The 17,209-nt window shown below is 47.5% G+C and overlaps 1 protein-coding gene across 2 annotated transcripts in view; it reads left to right on the forward strand.

Moving 5' to 3' along the window:
* Positions 1-17,209, forward strand: part of TBXAS1 (thromboxane A synthase 1) — a 135,608-nt gene that overhangs the window by 88,844 nt on the left and 29,555 nt on the right. For both annotated transcript variants that reach the window (XM_019653250.1, XM_019653251.1), the window contains 2 exons: positions 126-256; positions 4,064-4,369. In XM_019653250.1, the coding sequence (XP_019508795.1) occupies positions 126-256; positions 4,064-4,369 (437 nt within the window). The remainder of the gene's footprint in view (positions 1-125; positions 257-4,063; positions 4,370-17,209) is intronic.

Genomic DNA, 17,209 nt, shown 5'->3' on the forward strand with positions numbered 1-17,209 from the left:
GGGGGGGAGAAGGACCTTCAAATGACTCTAATTCAAGGCCAGGTTTGCTTCCTGGCAACAGGCATCTAATAGCCTTGGTTTATTATTGCCCCTTTTCAATGCCACTTTTGTTTTTCTCTTTCAAGTATCATTTCCATCCATAATGGTCCCACTGGCCCGGATTTTGCCCAATAAGAACCGAGATGAACTGAATGGCTTTTTTAACAAACTCATTAGGAATGGGATTGCCTTGCGGGACCAGCAAACAGCCGAAGAGGTAACATGTTTTAATAGGACACGGCTTCGAAATGGAATGGAACCTAATTTGGCACCACTGTCTCGTTTCCCTCCCAACTCCGCGCACCACACCATGCAGCCTGGTAGTGCTCTACCACTTAGAGCTTTCTAGGGGCAGGAGAAAGGAGGAGCCAACAAGAAACAGAAAGCGAGGGCAGGTGGGAAGGACGGTGGGGAGAAGCCCAGAGCAGTCTGTCTACCCTCTGACATGGGCGAGTAGAGTTAAAGCTGCCCCCACTCCCCCGCACCAAACTCACAGCCTATTTCAAGCATCACCCCCCGCCCCCAGCACAGGTTATAACAGCGCCCAAAAGAATTTTCTAGGTAAATGTGCCCACGTGTACTTTTCATGAGCATATTCTTTATATTGAAATATGGCAAGAACGGAGTTTTACAGCATGAACAACAATATCAGGGAGGAGTTTAGGCAGCTGTCACCACTTTCACATTCCCTTTCAGCACCCAGGATGTTGCTACAAAACGTGTCATGGGGGTGGGGGGGGGTGGGGGGGGATCCTCTCCTGCTTTATCTGAGACCTAGAGAGGTCTTTCCTCCTTACAGACTTGCACTGTGCTTGGCACATAGTAGGAAATGAGTAAATATTGCTGACCGAACTTGGCTAAGGGTAGAAAGAGGAATTTTCACTGTCAAGGAAAATAATTTCAATATTGCACATTCCAAGCTACGCTTTAAGAGTCTTGCTGCATTCAAGAAAGTTACTTAAGAGGAAAAACAAGGCTGACATGTCATATCCCCAATTGACGTGGGCAAAATGGAGCTTTCAAAGCATTTCCTCAAAGGCTGGGTGGCTCAGATGGATTGACCAGGAAAGGATCTGAGGTCCAATTGTTGCAGCCTTGGCCGAGAATGAAATCGGGGGATCAAGGAGTGGCCGGGTGCACGGAGCAGTCTCGGGCAGCAGTCTTGTCCGGCCCAGCTTTGTCATCTGGAGCCTGCACAGAAAAGGTGTCCAGGCCAGAAGGCAGGGAAGGTGTACACAAGCGCATGGCCCCTCAGCGCACACCATCATGAAATCGACTTGACGCCCTTGAGATGTGGGAAGAATCAGCTCCCTGGAATCCTCGGCCTGGCTCTGTGGCCTAAAAGGACAGAACACTCTGACCCAGGTTCATGCTTCTCCAGAGTGAGGCTGGAGCCTGGGGAAGGAAGGGTGAGGAAAGCCCCATTTTTCCAACCTCAATGTTTGCTATAAAGGGCTTCCCAATGAGCATTTGGTCCCTCACACCCCCGCCCTCCACCCCACCCCAGCCTGAAACCCACTGGCTATGGAGTCAGGCTGAACATTCTAACGCTGTTGCACCGAATGGCTTACTAAGAGGTGAGGGGTTATTAAAGATCCAATTACCGGGATTGCCTCAAGCTTTTCCTTTTATAAACTCGGAAAGCTATTTGTTTCAAACAATGAGTTGATCTGAGAAAAAAAAACCTCCCAACCACAAATCCAGGACTGCCTGTGTCAAGACAGAGCTATACGGTTACTAAGAAAACTTGCTTGAAACCCATCTAAACTCTGTAGACATTCCATCAAGCAGATGTGTGTTTGTGCAGTGGAAAATGCTGCACAGATGTTAAAAGGTAAATATTTTTCTAAGCTCTAGCCGATGGGTGGATTAGACACCTACATCTATCAGAGTGCGTATTTTTCTTGGATGTGACCATAAACCAGCACTGTTTCGGGCCTAAATGGGCAGTGTTCAAATAGCCTCTGTGATGCAGTGCAAATAAAAGAAACCCATCTGCGCTAATCTCCTCTCCCGGCACCGGCCCTAGAGAGCAGCCCTTTCTGGCTTCTATAGCTAGAGGTTACGACAGATTTCTATGAGACTCGATGGCCCAGTAGCAGTCTGTCTCGGCTGGGAAGAGAGGAAAGGATGCCAGCTACAGTTCTGCCACTGGAAAATTCCAACAGTGCGAATGTGGCTGTGTCTCCCCTTCCATCATCACCCTCATCTCACTCCAGCAAAGCTACAAGCAGGCCTCAGGGGCCAGAACTCGATCGTACCCCTAGTAGTTTCAAACATGCCAGCCGAGAGGCCTGGGCATGCTCTGAGGTCCCGGGTTGGCATCCAGGAGCTGAGGTGGCAGAGGGTACTCACCTGCCACACGTGCCATCGTGCCCTGCCCTGTCCTGGCTCTGCCCCACGGGACCAGAGCTAGCACTGGGGCCACAACCCAGGTGTTGACCAAGCAGCAGGAAGGAGGCTAGGGAAAGCCAGCCATTGAGTAAGCAGAAGGAGCAGAGCCAGGGCGGAAAAGGCAGCCAGCTTGGCTGACCTTGTGCCTTTCTCTCGGCTATTACAACCTGAGCAGGCTGGCAGGATGCTGAGGCCCTGCCTCCTTAATGTCAAGCTTCTTGACGCTCGGGCTTAGCTTTGAGCCCTTGCTGGCATCTCAGCAGATACCACCAACCTGTGAAGCAGAAGAACTGCAAAGGTCTCATGATCCAAGGTTCCTGCCCCAAATGGCATCAGTTAGGGGCAAATCCAACACAACCTTTCTCAGGATGCACCTACTGCATTGCATTATTATTTGTGGAATTGTTTCCTGCATACCTAACATGCGCCCAGCACAACCCCAGACCCAGGGTAGGGGTGGGGCACGGGGTCCTTCCTGCCCTGGAGATGCTTCCACTCTTATACAGGAAAAAATTCCAGCCTTAAAGGATGGAATTATTCATGCAATAGAAATCCAGAAGCCAGTGAATTGAGAAAATGCTGCAACAAGTCATATACTTCGAGATTATAACATTTTCCGTTGGTGGTTCTGATACTATCCTTTTGCTGTTTAATTCCACAAACTTCAGAAAAGAGTAATATGTTGGTTGTCACTCATCACATTAAAGAGCTTTTCAAGGAAGAGATGTGCCAGGGACATACTCTGTCAAGGCTCAAGCAATATGTAAACGCTTCTATGGTTACAATTAGCGATCATAAGACTATAAAGAATATGCAAATTACTGATAAGGCAGGCAGGGGGACATGGTGAGATAGCTCTAACCACTTAAATGGGGTAGGGGATTACTGAGATAAAAAAGGACCTGACATGAGGAGGCAGGCTAAGGGATGCAAAATGCAGATGGGAGACTTTGAAGCAAGCGTCACCAAAGCTAGCTCCCTCCTCTGCCCTCAGGTTCTGTTAGCTTCCTGCTTTGTGAGGAAAACATGGCTGCCCACAGAAGCCTTGAAATGGTACATGTGAGCAATGGCGCATGTGCGTTGACTTAAACCTATGTCATGTTTTAATCGTTGGAAAACCAACCAACCAACCAACCAACCAACCAACCAAACCAAACAACAGTACAAACACGGTTAAAGTAGAAAATAAAAGGCCCCGGGTTTCCCCACTTCCTCCTGTGAATGTTGAGTATGGAAGTTGCTAAATGTTTTCTATGCTTATGCATGGACAAATATATGTAATTATGTATCTTGTACACTTACTGCTTTTATGGAACTGTGCATACCCCTCTGCAGCTTGCTTTTTTTACTTACCAAAATGGCTTAGCATCTTTCTGACTCAGCCCAGCTAGAGCGGCTGTGTTCTCTTCAATGGCAGCATCACAGTCTGCCATGTGCTGCAGCAGTCTGAGAACCAGTGTGTGCCGAGGGATATTCAGGGGAGTTCCAGTTTCTCGTCATCTCAGATAACCCCGCAATGAGAATCCTTGTTGCTATCCTGTAAAAGCTGCACATGCATGTCTTCTGTTATGTTCCAAGCCCCACTTATGCAGCCCTGGGGTCAAAATGTACATTTCCTTTTGTCCCTTAGAGAAGGAGAGACTTCCTCCAAATGGTCCTGGATGCCCGACATTCCGCCCCCTCTGTGGGCGTGGAGAGCTTTGACATCGTCAGACAAGTCTTCTCCTCCACCGACTGCTCAGTGAATCCTTCCGAGCCCAGACGCCTATCCAAGCCTTTGACTGTGGATGAGGTTGTGGGCCAGGCCTTCCTCTTCCTCATCGCTGCCTACGAGATCGTCACCAACACACTCTCTTTTGCCACCTACCTACTGGCCACCAACCCTGACTGCCAGGAGAAGCTTCTGACAGAGGTGGACCATTTCAACAAGAAATATGTGAGTACAAGTTGGGCCCAGTGGTCCATGTGAAATCCACACAACTAATTTTGTGTGTTCATCGAGATGAAACTTCCTGTTAATAACTGCCTTGCTAAAAACACATTCTAAGTTTACAAGACGAAATAGGGCCACTGCCCTCCCTCTCCATCTCTCTGAGTTAGCAAATAAAATGGAGTGTTCAGAACAACAGGAAATAGAAAAAGGAAGAAAAGTAAAATTGTGTACATGCCTGTATTGTTTGGAGTGGTTCAGGAACGCTGCAAAGTCCTCGTGAGTCAGGGTCAAATGTCAGGGAGGGGGCAGGAGGTGTGGCTCCCCAGTGCTCCAGGAAGCAGGTCTGATCCAGAAAATGGAGCCTGATTGGAAGGCAGGAGTGGGTATAAGGATGGGCCAGGCAGAAGCAGGAGTGACGACTGCGTGAGCACGCAGGAGGTCCATCGATGGACTCAGGTGAGAACAGGGCCAGTCGGCACCGAGTCCAGATTCTGGATCCTTCTAGATGAGGTCCCTCGTTGGTGGACTTGAAGCAAACTTTCAAGGGTGCTGAGTTAGGCTACTTCATCACACCGTGTTTTTTTTCTGGATGCTTATGTGTGTAGTGTGCTTTTGACTTACTAGTTGTTAAAAAAAAAATCATTTCTAAAATTTGTGTTTTAAAAGGAAGACCACCATAATAGAATCCTTTCTAGTACATGCTGATGTAATTATTATTGGGTTGTCGAAAAAAGTCATTTTTTTCTCTGTTTTTCGTTGCAAAAATGTGTCATGACTTTTCCGACAACCCAATACAGTCACAATTTTGGGAGGTGGCCTGTTCTGTCATTGGAACTATTAGAATTTTTTTTTCCATTATATTGAGCTGAAAACTGCTTCCCAGAAAATTCCACTTCTTCATCCCACCAAGGAAGTAAATGCAACATTTGCCTTTCTTTTCCAATGTATGAACTGTGTTACCAATGGCCTCAACTTAAAGTTCCATGATGTTACGACAACTGCCAAGCCAGGTCTCCCCAATGCCCTGCTTGTACAATTGATTCGTTGAGCCTAGATGCAAGAGTTTATATTTATCCTTATTATTGCTCAAGTCAGTCAAAATAATTTTGAATCTTGATTCTGCCATCTGTCATATTAGCAATTCCTCCAGCTTTGTATCATCTGAGACTTGCTAAGCATGTCTCCTATTTCATCCAAGTCATTGATTAAAATGTTGAACAGGACAGGGCTTTGCTCCAGGTTGACATTGATCCATGAATCGATATTCTTTGGGCATGGAGTCTCAACAAGCCATGAATCCAAATCACACTACTGCCCGCTCCCACCACCTATCATATCCTACTTGATTGGTAGTCGTGTGGCTTTTATATTTGAGGAGGGGGAGATGGAAGGACCGAAGATGATAGGGGTATATTACTACAAGAGAAATAACGGGAGCTGAAAGGCATATCTGTTAGGATGTATTTGCTGGCAGGTAACACAACCCCAAGCAAAACTGATTTAAGGAAAAAAGGGGAGCTTTTTAGTACAGATAATTGAGCAGCTCAGTAACAGGTGTGGCTTCAGGCTAACCTTTATCCAGGCCTCGGTGATGTGCTCAGGTCCCAGCTCCCCAGTTCTTGGCTGTGCTTCCTTAGTCCTGGCCTCATCCTGAGCTGTGCTCTCCTCTCAAAGCCCCATGCAGCCTTCCAAGAACATTTGGACAACAGGCTTCCTTGCTCATAACCAATGGAGACAAGAGAGTCTGTGGCCCCAGCTTCTCAGCAAGCGTTGTGAGATTCACTCTGATAGGAACGCTTAGGTCACTGCCCACCCTTGAAGCAACTATTGTGGCCAGAGGAATAAAGATACAGATGGCATTAAGCCCATCAATTCACTCCCGCAGTCAATCATACTCAAATTACATGACTGAGAACTTGGGAGAGAGCCTCCCAGATGAAGCTCCTGCTGTTATTCCAGGAAGGCAGTAAAGGCTGGTCTCAAACAAACCAGAAGGCAGGTCAAACTCAAGACTTATGCCTCTAGTGAGTGCTCAGCAGTTGGCCGATGTGGCAGTGGCTTAGAGAAGGGACACCAGCTCTAACAGGTAGAAATCATGATCCTCACCTTCAGGACATTCCATGGCCAATTGAAAAACAAGAGCTTAGGTCTACTAAAACAATACCGCCTTTCCAAATACAACCCTCTGGGACAATAGAAAGTAGCAATTAATCAAGTCTAGAATGTGTGGTGTCGTGTAGAGAGCATGAGGCTCTAGGAGTCTTTCCCACCAGCTACATCATAACTACATCTGGTTGCGTTCTTCTCCAGGGAGGACCCAGGGAGTGTTTCCGTAGGCTTCCCATCAAAGGCCCTCCCAAGCACAGCCCCTCCCCTCTGACACGGCCTTACCTGACCGTGGCCTCAAGAAGGATGACACTATCTTACCAAACCCTGGCCTCCTTCAAATCACCCCAACCTAGGATGGGGGCTTCTTTCCCCAGAGGACCACCTGTCGCAGGGCTACGCAGAATATTGCAAAGCACTGAGAGCCCATGGGCAAAAAAACTCCCAGATTTTAGTAGGTAAAGTTTTTCAAACTTTAATGTACATAAAATAAAACCATCTGGGAAAACTTTAAAATGCATATCCCAGAGCTCCACCCTCTGAGATTCTGATCCCATAAGTCTGGGCCAGGGCCTAGGAACCTGCATTTAAAAATTAACATCCAAGGCGATTTTGATGCAAGTTGTCCCTAGTTCCACTTTAAGAATACAGCCTTAGACCGAGGGTCTTTTGTTTCTTAGCATAAAGAAAGCCCTGCCCCAGGATGCATGCCCCCCAGGCCGTTTTCTTTCTCTAGGTAACAATTAGGACTGTGCCTGAGAAACGGGAATACATAGAGTGTACCTTTTAAAAAAAATAAATCTGGTAGTCACAATACTGTTAATAGTTGTATAGCCTTGCATATGGTAAGCGCTCGATGAATATCGTAGGCTCTCTTTTTTTCCTTTTTTTTTTTTTTAACTATAATCAGAGTTCTGTTAATATGGGCCATCTGTCAGGACATGAAGGTGCAGATTATACGTTCACACATTAGATATTTTCCTGAAAATTTGCATGTAAAGTACGACTTGTTATCATTTCCTGCCGGTTCCCGTTCGACAAGTATTTCTTGAGTGCCAGTTCATGCCAGACTTGGGCTCCAGACGCTATAACCCAAGGATGTTCTGACCTGGCTCTTTCACGATGTCCCTGTCGAGTCCCACACAGCTCATTCGGTGGCTTTCCCTTGCGTTTGTCAATGAGATCGCTGGATTTGAGTTCTAGACTTTCTTTCCGAGTCGTATCCTTTTATGGCAACGCCCTATGAGAATCTGATGAAAGCTGTGTCAGGAAAGAGTGTATATGTGCACTGTGTTGGTTAGGATTCTTCCTGTTGACGGCGTTAGAAAGTTCAAACCAGACTGGCTCAGGTTGTTTATGGCTCACATGTAGAAAACTCTATAGCGAGTAGGGCTGCTTTCAGGTATGGCTTGATGCAGGGGTTCAAACTCGGGCACCGGGAGGGACCCAGGTTGTTCTTTCTCCCCATCTATCAGCTCCAGTCACTCTGGGCACACTCCATTCTGAGGCGGGATCTCCCTCAGGGGCCTCAAGACAGCTATGGAACCATTATGTTAAACAATCTGAACTGAGATACAAACATGGAACCGCTTTATATTTTCTCCAATGATTTCTTTTAAATGTGCTCTGACAAATCTCTGTTCTTTGTCCTTGATGATACCTCAGACAGATCTCAAAAGTCTCTGGCTACTTTTAGGCATTAAAAAGTCCAGACCAGGGGGTGACCGGTTAGCTCAGTTGGTTAGAGCGTGGTGCTGATAACACCAAGGTTGCCGGTTCGATCCCCACATGGGCCACTGTGAGCTGCGCCCTCCCTAAAAGAGTCAACTATGCCATTGCAGCATGAAAGCAACGTGTAACCAGTGACCATGGCTGTTCCCCAATAAAAAAATTTTAAAAAGTCCAGGCCAGTCTGATCCAGTTTAAAACTTCAGTCTCAGATCCAATTTAATGCCCTTCCGTCCCCTTAGCTCAGGCTGACCTGCAGCCTGAGGAAGCTGCCCTGGGGTGGGGTGTCGTCCGTCCTCCACCCTCCTTTTTCTCCTCTCATTGCCCCTGTTGGATCCTCAAAGCCCTGTGACTGGAAGTAGGAAGAAAGGCTGCTGGGTGGCCACACACCAGTGTGTCCACCATGTACACAGACTCCGTGGTCCACAGACTAGAAGCTCCCACTTACAAATTTCTTGTTATGCAACTGCACTCACTTTTCCTCTGAACATTTAAAAACTACCTTTCCAAAGTCAGAGGTGTAAGCCCAACCGCGCCTTGCACTGCCTGTTCTTTTGTACTTCTAAGTGATGTGTGTGGCTTGCTCTTATGCACTTCTTATAAACGATGCAGCCACTTCATACCAAGTGGCCTGTGATTTCCACAGAGCCAGTCACTACTTCCTTATTAGTTCGCATGGGTTGACAGGTGGCCTTCGTGCATCCTTTCCCAGACAAGAGGTGACACTGTCAGTGGTGAAAATTAGTAATTCAGGTGCTCACTTCTGGCAGAACTGAACTTTTGGCATGTATAAGGATGCTCCAAGGTCTTCCTTCACTATTGGGTGTTATCTTATACACATTTTACAGCTCCGACCACCCCATCTCTCACCACCTGTTTTGACCCAAGTGGTCTTGATTGCCTTTCTCCTTCCAGGATACAGATTTCTGTTTCAGTTTATAACACGCTTATAATCCATTTTTATAATTCATGCCTCGAGGCTGTTTCATTACAAAGCCACATGTTTTCTTCCAAATCATCTGGCTTTGGAATTTTGTCTGGCTTTTCCTCCTCTCATTCTGCCATCAAAATTCAGCTTACAACCTTCTTTCTCGAGTCACCCAATCTCTTGGAGAGCTCTCTCTTTTCCCCATGTTTTCTTAGTCATATTGAAGGGGAGGGACGTTCATTAAATTCAAGAGTTGAGGAGAAGGTAAGCTTTGTTCCACTTGTATCCCTCGTAACATGAAGACGGCATACCAATTATTTAATGGGAACTTTGTAATGTGGATGCTTCATTGTATTCTCCGATATCTAATTTTGAAAAGGATGCGAGGAAAAAAAACAACTTCTTTCCATATAAATTGTTTTTGCTATAGCTCTCACCCTTTATGTTGAAATTATTGACTTTTGATCTGGTGAAACCATTCTCTTTTTTTTTTTCTTTTGGTGCCGGACTGTGCCAGCCAAAATTTATGACCCATTTTCCTTCTGCTTAATTATTGTTATAAATCTGTGCAGAACGCAGCTGTAAATCACAAACTGGACTAGATTGATATAGCCACTCTTTAGGATAATTTGAACACAGTTATGCCTTAGAAGGAAGGCCAAATTCTTAAAACTTCTCCGGAAGAACTGCTTTGTAACCATTATAAATATCTAATTAAAATACAACTTACTCGTTTTCTCTTAAGGATAAAAGAACATTCCATGCTGGGTATTTCAGCTGATTAGCTCAAGCTGATAATAGGAGTAAGGTTGAGGATTTGTTCCTTGAAGCAGCCAGAAGATCTCAAAAGAAAAAAAACATATTCTGTGGCTACATTAAGAAAAAAGAGGCCATTTGCCTCCAGCTAGCTGTTTCATAAATATACATCCTTTGTCACAGGAGGAGAGTTTGTTGAAAAAATGCAAATAGCTTAACACGAATTTATCCTCAATATGGAAAAAAAAAATGTCTCCCAGTTTGGATCCCACTCAGGGTGAATTTTCTGGGTTATGTTCACACAGGGAATAGGACATAGTTGACTTTAAGATTCAAGGGAAAACCCGGAAATGAGTTTTTCCCCATTGGGAAGGGTTCCTCCCCTTGACCTAGGTTTGCTCGGGTCCTGCTGTCCCACATTTCAGGGGGAGTCAATTCAGGTGTTCCCCAGCCACACAGGGCAGCACTGGTTCATCAGCTGTGTCCCTTTTGTACGGATCCCACAACTGAACACAAATCAGCGAGGTACAAAGAAAGAGGTAGGGACAAAGGACAACTTCCAGCCCTAAAGTCCAACTATAAAACAAAGAAAAGAGCGGGGCCACCAGCCAGATGAGATGAGTGGCAATAGACTGTGAGATGAGCCAGTAGATGGAGCACCTCAAAATCTAATGTGGGAGCTTGTTACAACGCAGGTTCTGACTCAGTCAGTCTGGGGCGGGGCCTGAGAGTCTGCAATTCCAGCAAGCTCCTAGGTGATTCGGATGCTGCTAGGCTAGGCCACGGCCCGCACCATGAACAGCCAAGTTCTACACACTGAATACCATATCTCTCCTAGTTGTGATGTACGTAGCAAGTAATTATTGCCAGTGGTAGTTTAAAAAGTACTGACATGCTGCAATGATTTACCCTTTGTTAATAAATTAAAACAGTTTTGATATTATTCCAAAAAGAATGATGCCATTCTCACAGTACAGAGTGAGAAAGTGACGGGGGAATTACCCAATCCTGGGTGTGTCCTTAGAAGTGTATTTATTGCCCATAACCTTAAAATTATCTGGCCTCCTTAAACAATTTTCTCCAGGATGGGAAGCTAGGGAGAGCTTTTGAGTTTATTGAAGGTCATTTTCAAGGCAGATGAAGATGGCAACCGGAACCTTCTCTCAGTATGCATGTGCAGACTGGGGCCCTATCATATCCAACAGGCATCCCCAGGCTGGCTCTTTTAGGCCCCGAGCTTCATAGACCATAAGCTCTTCCAATGAACCCTCAGTGTAGATGGCAGCTCTAGGTGTCAGTTGAGAGGCCATGTCAAAGTAACGTGGTCAGAGAACTCCCTGAGGCGGCTTCCCTGGGAGCCTAGAGCAAAAGCTGTGCTATTCTTGCCGCGGTGGGGGGACCTTGGAATGGGTCCAACTTGCCCAATTCCTGTCCGTCATTCTGGAAGTGTCTGACCCAGAGAAGTAGACTCTCTCACCCTTCCCTGGCACCCCAACACCTAATATCAGAGCAGAGTCATCTTGACAGCCTGTAAGAGGGGCCCCTCTGGGTGTGCACCGGGAGCGAACGCCACCTTAGAAGTTAGGATTGGTGGCACTGCTACCAAAGCACCAACTCCGGGGAGGAAGAAGAAAGACTTCTGTCCCCAAAGCAGAGTGACTGGTCCACCTGGATCGGGGAGCAGAGCCCCAGTTTCCAGATGACTCTATGATGATTAGATACACAGGACAGCCTTTGTGACCCAAGTCATGGGCCCATTCTTTCCTTGGGGACACCTGCAGGCAGTAGACTGTGCTCCCTGAGGCCATCTGTGCTCAGTACTAAGACCTCCTCTGCCACCACCTAGGGGTCCAAACTCTTCCACATCATCAGGGGACATCCAAAGCCCATGCCCCCATGACCATGGGGGAAACTCAACCATCTTGACTTTGAACTGCTGCCCGGGGCCTCGGCAGCGGCAGCCACAACCCCAGACCTCTTGTTCTCTTTCCTCTCCCTTCTCATCCGGCCCCAGTTCTTGGACTTCTCTCCTCTCTCTGCTCTTTACTGTTTGCAGCTCTATTTACTCTTCCTGCTTCCCATTCCGGCTCTGTCCCTGAGATCCAGGGAGACACAGAGGTGTCCTTGCTTCACCTCCTGACCCCCTGCCCACGTGGGGCCCCTGGCCATCCCAGAAGCCTATAAATTGGCACAGTGACATCCTGCGTGTGTGCAGGGGGGGTGGCCAAGAGGGGGGGTGGGCTGAAGACCAGGAAGAACGTGCAGGTGTTTTTCTGGGCCACGGGCTTAATCAAGTGTAGCACTTCAGCACTTGCAATTTATAGCAATTAATGCGCCGAGTCCCCCGCCCCCTTGAGTCCCTGCAGAGCAGTTCTGTCATGGCAGAGGGAGAGGTGACCCGCAAAGAGATGTGCCCCCTGGGAATGGGCCACACCAATCAGCATCTATTCGGTGCCTTTCACACGGCAACTCTGAGTATTTTATACTCAATATCTGGGCCTCTACAGAGGCCCACGCTTTGCTAAGCAAATAAGCTGGTGACGTCGGTTCACGCCGATCCACAAAAGCAAGAATTAACCATAAACTTGGGAAAGTGAACAACCCCCCCCAGGTGAAGCTTGACGTTTGTGGGTCCACTTGGCGTGAAGACAGGTTCTCAACTGAATGGCTCATTGATTTAACTATTGTTCAGGTTACGGGCTCTTAAAAGTATGGGTTTTATTCCCAACAGTTAGCTTTTGGAGTAAAAGAAGAAAACACATGCTTTTAAAAAAAAAAGTCACTGGACTCAGTTGACCAAAACCACTTTTACACCAGCGGAACAGGATGGTATCAGAATGGTATCAACTGTGCAAATTTAAAGACTTACTCCCTGAAAACTTTTTCCATCAACCCATCACTAGGATTAAAATTTCACCATTAGGAGGTCCTGCCTTTGTCTCAGCACATTACCTGTCATTAAAATGCCACTACTCTTGGGAGGGGCGGTATACTCCAGTCCCCACTGGGACACTCGTCTGCTCGGCACACTGGTATATCCCAGGGCCTCCAACAGGGCCTGGCACAGAGGAGGCGTGCGATGAATAGGTGTTGAATGAATGAATGAATAAATGAATGAATGTTCACCCCTGCTATTTTAACTGGAGACTAAGTGAAAGCAAACTGGAGGTGGTGAAGTGGAGGGAGATGCACAGGAGAAAATACATGGTTACTGCATCCTGGAAAGAAGGCAGTAGACAGAGAAGGCCAGCTCCGAGGGTGATGAAGGCAGGTGAAGGCAGCACTCAACAGTCCCTACGGCCCTACCATTGTGCTCCCACAGGGCTCCCATGGGGCACTTCACACACCCACCAGTTCATGCCCAGAAACTGTCATGCCAAGGAAAGGAGGGAAACTGGACCCTCAGACTCCAAGGGGAGCTTAGGGCAGCCTCCCATCCAGGGCAGATATCAGAGAGATCATGCTGCTCTGCTTGAATGCTCCTAGGAACAGGGAACTTACTACCTATCATCCCACCATTATCCTTGATAAAAAGTCTTCCTAAATGGAACTGAAATCTGCCCTCGTTAATTGCCCACCTACTGGCCTTTGTCTATTCCTCTCTCAGTTCATGGTGTTTGTCTAATTAGCTTATAGCTTCTGCCCAGGGTTGGGGGGATAGAGGGGGCTACTTCCACACTCACTAACAGCTAGTCACTGGGTATCTCAGAGACAGAAGGAAGAAGAAAAATTGGGAAATTAGTAAAGAATAAGGGACCTTTCTAAAATGTTTGCTTGTGGCCCAGACATTTAGCTTACTTTAAGTTTTCTGGTAAGCCTGTTTTGCCCCAGGACTGTGGGCAGCATTATGGTTTGGGTGTGTGTGTATGGTTAGGGGTTTTGTTGGTTTTTTTTAGCATTATGTTTTATAGCTGAGTACGGTATGTGTGAAAACATCCACTGCATAAGCCTGTTAGTCCAGGCATATGAATATTCCAGATCAGAAAGGATGTTTGACTCCCCTGTGAATTGCGATGTGTAAGGTTTATAAAGTTAAGCGCTTAGAATTCTGTCTTTAAAATTTAAATATTTAGATTGGGTCTCTAGGACACAAAAGGCAATGCCTGTTTCTCACTCGTTTAATTTGATTTTTTTTTTCCTTTTTGGTAGCATAAGTTGTTTTTCAAAGCCTCATTCCTTGAATGTTCCCTATAGGAGGAATGTAATTAAACTCCACTGGCCTCCCCCTGCTGGGACCAAACTGGGGCCAGAGCTGTAGGAAGCATAAAACGGATACCCTGCAAAAAGAATCCTTATTATAAAGATGAGAAGAGGATCAACTTCCCTCTGGTTAAGAACAAGCAGCTTTAGCAAGCCACCCAGGCTCTTCTGGCAATGGGCTTCCTCTCCAAGACATTTTAATTAGTAATTTAAGGCTGGAAGGAAGAGGGTAAACTCCTCACCCCTTAGCTATAAGCAAGAACTTGAACTCAAAGAGAAACTGGTTCAAGTGGCTGAGGAGAAGGGAGGCCCGGAGGGAGGGTGGTTCTGGAAAAAGAACAAACTTTTTCATGAAAATAGCACAGTAAGGTATGCCGGCTCCGTCACTCACTGTGTTTGGGGTCCCACTCCTTGAAAGCAGTTCTCACCCTTCCCTGGGGACAGACAGTGCCTCTTTCTGTGACAGACAGCTGGCTGGTAGCAGAGTTAAGCAGCTCTCGCTGAGGTGGTGGTGGGGGGGGGTCCCCAATCATACTCAGACCAAACCTACGCCTCTCTCTGACCAAGGAGCACTGCCACCTGAAAGAAGGGGCCCAAGACCTGGGTGCTAGTCCCAGCCCTGCCAATAGCGCACATGGAGGCACTGAGCTGTCACTCACTGGTAGTGTGACAAGGATGATTGGTATAATCTCTTTGTGCCTCAGTTTTCCTGTCTGTGAAATGGGGATAACAACAGTGTACCTGCAGCTCCTAAGGTTCTCATATGAGGATTAGTGACAGGATCCACGTATGATTGTGGCCACAATGCCAACATACATACGCCTGCTACTGTCATCCACTCTGTGCCTCAGTTTCCTTATCTGTGAAAGGAAGGGATTAGACTAGACCTCTTATCTGCTGGCAATGAAAATGATGATTGAGTGTTTCTACGCCAGGTCCTAAGCTAAGTACTTTACATACAAGTGTTCACTTGATCCTCACAATAGTTGTATGTAGAAAAAACTACCATTATCCCCATTTAATCAGTGGGGAAAGAGAGGCTGAATTAGTTAGGGGGCGCCAGAGGAGAACCAACAGGAGAGAGAGATGTTAAGGAGTTGGCTCGCTTGATGGTGGGCGCTGGCAAGTCCCAAATCTGCAGGGCAGGCCCCGGGGGCTGGAAACTCAGGGGGCATTCAATGCTGCAATCTTGAGGCAGGATGTCATCTTCTCCAGGAAGCCTCAGAGTTTGCCCTCAAGGTTTCAACTGATTAGATGAGGCTCACCCACATTATCAAAGGTAATCTCCTTCACTTCAAGTCAAGTGATTGGAGATGTCAATCACATCCATCTACAGGATACCTGCACAGCAACACCTAGGTTAGCATTTAACTCAGTAAATGGGTACAATGGCCTGACCAAGTTGACTCAAAAGACCAACCGTCACAGGGGCTTTGAGAAGATAAAGAACTTGTCGATGGCTATGCACTAGGAAGAGGCCTGGCTTGGACTGCAGCGCACATCTCCTGACCCCTTAGTCGCTGTTCTTTTCAGCATCGCCTCAACACACAGTGATCCCGTGACTCTGAAACTTCCCCAACACTGTAGTATCCTGCCTGACGGGTGGGTCAATGCCAGCGCCACCATTTCTACAGAGGGTGTCTTCTGGGCTGCCTTCTGGGGTGGGGGCCTGAAGCTGTGTTTGCACCACACTTTTCTGGCATTGAGAACATGCCAACTGTCCAGGTGGATGGGGACACACACCTTCATGGGTCACCTCTGCTGGCACCATCTTTGACCTGTCATCCTGGCTCTTGGCCCTAACTATAATAAGTGTCCCTGGGTTTGTTGAGGCTTTCCCCCCACATTGCATGACTTTGTCACGGTCCATTCTCCATGTTTATGAATTCTCTTTCTTTGTGGCCCACACCATGCAAGACAAGGACCACATGGGCGGCTTCCGCCCTGACGCCCGTCCAACATTCCAGGGCTGACCCCGGGCTGCTATCTGCCTCCATGGACACCCTTCTTGATGCTTTCCCTCTTTTTCGTGACACTGATCTTGTCTCATTCGTTGTACAACGTTCTTCTCCAGCCAGCCAGGCTTTCTCTTTGGGTTCCGCGGCCCAGGAACGTTTCACGAGTTCACTTCCTTGTAGTTCATGTGCATCGTGTTTTTTGGTAAAGAGCACGAATCATGCATCTGAGCCATTTGTCCTGCAGCCTGATGGCCGGCCTGGCCCTTCGTCTGCTCATCGCTGGTGGCACAGTGGAGAGCAAGCACTGTCCTCCCCTCCCTTGTCTCTATTAGAGGCCAGGTTTGCTGCTCTTCCAGCCGGGGCCCGCCGTTAACTGCTGCTGGGTGCCATTTTCATCTCGGTTTAGAAAAGTCCTTGGGACATGGCTGGGAGCTGGAGAACAGCCCTGCATCCTGCCACTGCCAAGGGGCGCCTGCCCTCCCTCCCAGCGGGGCACTCCTCTTCCTGCCTGGTTCCTCCCTGATACCGCTCCTGTATGCAGCTCCTCCCCTGTGAGGTGTGCAGAGCAGGACCGCCTGCCTCCCCAAATTCCCAGCATCTCTAGCTGAAGTGGGCTCCAGTCATAGAACAGACCCCAGCCCACCTCTAGGCAGAATCTGACTTCAGGCAACTGGAGGCCTTCTAACAGTTCCTTCTTCTATCCATGTGGCTGCTCAGACCAAGGACCCACATGCAAATCAAGGCCCAAGAACAGCCCTATATTCATACATTTGTGGCCTCGAGAGCTTCTAAAAATGGCAGCTGCTCAGGCTCCCTCCGGGAGATTCGGATTTAGTTGGCCTGCTGCCGGGCCTGGCCATCCCGTTCCTTTAAAAGCCCCCAGGTCATTCTAAGCTACAGGCAGGGTGAAGACCCACTGCCATACTCCCATGAGGTATATATGCAAACTTAACTTGAACCGCGACCTTGGGTTGCATGATTAACAGCACAGCTAAATTTATAAATACTCTGCATAATTACTGGAGCTTCTTTTTGCTTTTTAGAAAAGTCACTCATTGGGTCACCAGGAAGTAGTGGCTTTGCTGTGACCGTGCTGTGGTGCAGACCCAGCCCATTCACAGAAACAAAGGTCTGGCAAGACCCTGGAGGTGATTGCTCTGGTAACAT

Source organism: Hipposideros armiger, unplaced genomic scaffold (genome assembly GCF_001890085.2).
Source record: "Hipposideros armiger isolate ML-2016 unplaced genomic scaffold, ASM189008v1 scaffold_201, whole genome shotgun sequence".
Taxonomy (NCBI): domain Eukaryota; kingdom Metazoa; phylum Chordata; class Mammalia; order Chiroptera; family Hipposideridae; genus Hipposideros; species Hipposideros armiger.